The sequence below is a fragment of the Puntigrus tetrazona genome, chromosome 11, assembly GCF_018831695.1.
Source record: "Puntigrus tetrazona isolate hp1 chromosome 11, ASM1883169v1, whole genome shotgun sequence".
Classification (NCBI taxonomy): Eukaryota; Metazoa; Chordata; class Actinopteri; order Cypriniformes; family Cyprinidae; genus Puntigrus; species Puntigrus tetrazona.
The window spans coordinates 15,445,939-15,449,390 of record NC_056709.1 but is presented as its reverse complement, the minus strand read 5'-3'; the positions used below and the strand labels follow the sequence as shown (position 1 = coordinate 15,449,390).

General features: G+C 44.1%; 1 protein-coding gene across 1 annotated transcript; it reads right to left on the bottom strand.

Annotated features, from left to right (window-relative positions):
- Positions 1-353: 353 nt before the first annotated feature.
- LOC122353576 (keratin, type I cytoskeletal 19-like) lies at positions 354-3,220 on the bottom strand. The gene is made up of 8 exons (XM_043251375.1): positions 2,556-3,220; positions 2,225-2,307; positions 1,669-1,825; positions 1,427-1,588; positions 1,181-1,306; positions 881-1,101; positions 768-781; positions 354-677 (listed from the first exon to the last, which is right to left on the bottom strand). Exons 1-8 carry the CDS (start codon positions 3,045-3,047, stop codon positions 517-519), a joined length of 1,416 nt encoding a protein of 471 aa, XP_043107310.1. The 5' UTR covers positions 3,048-3,220; the 3' UTR covers positions 354-516.
- Positions 3,221-3,452: the final 232 nt, after the last annotated feature.

Here is a 3,452-nt window from a genome sequence, read left to right as displayed (position 1 = left end):
CTCGAGTTCAACACAGTCCAATCAAGTTCAGCGTCCCACAAGGTGGCCATGAAAACTGAGGGTTGGTTACTGCCATAATCTCAAACATTAAAACAGAAAAACTGAATTTAAGGGCTCCCCCTATAATTTGTACGCTTTTTCAAGTTTTTAATTTCTGTTTGAATCCTTCACACAAAAAATTGATGTCAAAATTTTTAATTAATCACATTTTTTCAATCTCCACAGTACAGCTGCTTTTTTTCTTTTGACACCTTTTCGGCTCTTTCTCAGATGGATTCGCGTCTCATTTTTATTCTGCAAAACAAAAAAATTTTTAATTTCTGTTTGAAAATGATTACGACACTGAACCAATATTTATTGACAGCCATTTTATTTTAAGAGACTCACATACAGCAACATAACAGTAAGTTTCTTTCAATGTTTTTTGTCATGTCACACAAACTGTATTAAGACTCAGTTAATATGAAATGCCTGCACGTGTTTGAACACTGTCTCACGAAGCGGCACGCTGTGACTTTAGTAAGTACGGTGTGAAGTGGTGGTGGTTTGCTTGATTTGGATTGTTGGTCCACCAGTTGTGATGGTGTGAGAACCACCAGAGGACTGAGATCCACCAGATGTGACGATGTGAGATCCTCCTGAGGAGTGAGATCCACCTGAGATCATGATAGTTGATCCTGAAGGACAACAGGGAAAGAGTTATTAATGTGCAACGCACAACATACACTGACCATCCTACCAGAAAATACAAGAGAGATTTCAATTACCTGGAATTTGGGTTCTGGAAGAGTAACAGGAAGAAAAAAATAATTAGTGAAGATGATACTGTCATAACATAATCCATGCTCCACTGTTTACCTTTTAAAAAGAACCGACTTACTTGATGTCCTGATTTTCCAGGAGGCTTCTATAGGTGGCGATCTCCTTCTCCAGGCGGCTCTTGATGTCCAGCAGTAAGGCGTAGTCGCGTCCCTGTTGCTCAATGCTAGCCCGCACTTGACAAAGCTCGGCTTCCAGCATGTTGATTTGGTTCTGGTAGCCTGCTAGCATAGCGCTGTATCTAGCCTCTGTTTCTACCAGCGAGTTCTCCAGTGCCGCTTTCTGTGTGAGAACATGCACAAAAACATAATTAAGCACGACGATCTATCTAATCTCGCTCTAGGTTCCACTTGTATCTCACCATGCTGAGTTGAGACTGCAGCTCGATCTCCAGACTCTGCAAGGTGTTTCTCAGCTCTGTGACCTGTGATCTGGACGTTTGTATGGTCTCTGTGTTGATGGCCACCTCTTTGTTCAACCCTGCAGTCTAAAACAAAAGACAAAAACACTGCATCACCATCCAAGTGACATTCTGGAATATGCGGTTTAATATTTAGTGATAGCTAGGTAGAATTCAGATTGACACCGAGTGAGAATGATGTCTTACCTTGTCTTTGAACCAGGCCTCCTGTTCCCTGCGGTGTTTCTGGATGATGTTCTCGTAATGATTACGAATCTCTTCCATAACCTTGGTCAGATCTTGCTGAGGAGCAGCATCAACCTCTACGTTCACTGTGCCTGTCAGCTGTGACCTCAGTGCAGCCAGCTCCTGTAATGCCACAGAATATAATATAATGCTCCAAAAAGTAGGATCAGTTAAATGATTTTTTTTAAACAACTTCTACACACCTCCTGGTGGTTCTTCTTCATGAATGCTAGCTCTTCCTCCAGACCCTTGATCTGCATCTCCAGGTCGGCCCTTGCCAGGTTTGTCTGGTCCAGCAAGCGGCGCAGGTTGGCGATGTCGGCCTCCACACACTGACGCATCACCACCTCATGCTCATATCTGATTGTTGGAAAGGTGACATAGGAAATAAACACACCAAGCACAACCAATGTCAGAAAAACATGCATGCACTAACATTTTGAAAGAAGCTTCTTATACTAGCCAAGGCCGCATTTATTTGATCAAAAATACCTTAAAATTGCCATTTTGTTGTATGTTTTAAAATGAAATTTGTCTTAGCAGCTATTACTTCAGACTTCAGTGTCGCACGATCCTTCAAAATCATTTTTATATGCTGATTTGCTTACCCGATCTCATGAATGTTCATCATACCAGTATGATACGTTTTCGTCATTACTTGGCGTACTGTTTATACTAATTTTCTGACAGTTGTGCTGAATATTTTATCCACCAAACTACTTAAATTCACACAGTTGTGGTCAACACTGTGTAGCTTACTTGATTCTGAAGTCATCGGCAGCCAGTTTAGAGTTGTCGATCTGCAGGAGGATGTTGGCGTTGTTGATGGTAGCGTTCTTAATCTGTAACGAAAAGCATTGATATGCAGTTTTTAATGCATGAATTCGTTATAGAACTGCAGCGCTGCAGGACACATGTGTGAGAGGTTAGAATCTTTTGGGTATTCATTGGGTTGCAAGGATATATGCAACTAGATTAGTGCACTAAAAATCTGAAACGTAGAATATTCAATGCACGAGAACACATAGGCTATCAAGCAAGAATGTTATTTTACTAGTAATGTTTCATATTAATTCTGGCATCACCGTACCTTGTCTTTTAGGTCCTTGATGGTGTTCCAGTAGGGGCTGTAGTCCCTCTGTGCGATCGGCCCTTTCTTCTCATAGTATTCGCGGATCTGCCTCTCCAGGATGGCATTGGCAGCCTCCAGCGAGCGCACCTTCTCCAGGTAGGTCGCCAGACGGTCGTTCAGGTTCTGCATGGTGGCCTTCTCATTCAGCTGGAAGTCATTTACAACGCAGCCTCCAGGCATTATGCCTGCTCCATATCCTCCACCAAAAGCTCCACCGTATCCGCCACCAAAACCTCCACCGTGCCCTCCACCAAAACCATATCCTCCGCCGTATCCTCCGATTCTGGACTGAAGGGAGGAGGAAGAGACGCGGGTGCCTCCACCCAAACTTCCTCCATACACGCTGTAGGCTTTCTGCGGAAAGACCGTGGAACCACCACGACTCTTGGTGATAATAGACTTAGAAGTCACGGTCTTGGGTCCTTTGGTGGACGTAATGCGAACAGACATGGTGGATGGATGCAGAGATGAGATGAACCCAGAGAGGAAACCGTTAGAGTTGTCCAGACGAGGATGGCACCTATGAGCCCAGCTCTGACCTCTTATAGGGATGCAGATCCAGGGCGGCTCCTGGACTTTGTGGGTGAGTGAGGGAGGGTAGGGTGTGTGTGGGAGAGTGTATGTGTGTCAGTCCCAGCTGTCACCACCAGCGGAGATGAGACTTAAAGACCGGTGTTCAGGTTCCACCCTGGTGAGGAAGCTGCTGAGGAATTTATGTGTTAACTGAATGTACTCATGAGATGTACTCACCCTTGAGACTACAATGGAGGGAGTGTGGTAAAATAATTAGGCTTGCAATATACACTATGTGTGTGTGTGTGTGTGTGTTTACGAGCATGTGCCAGCGTTTTGTGC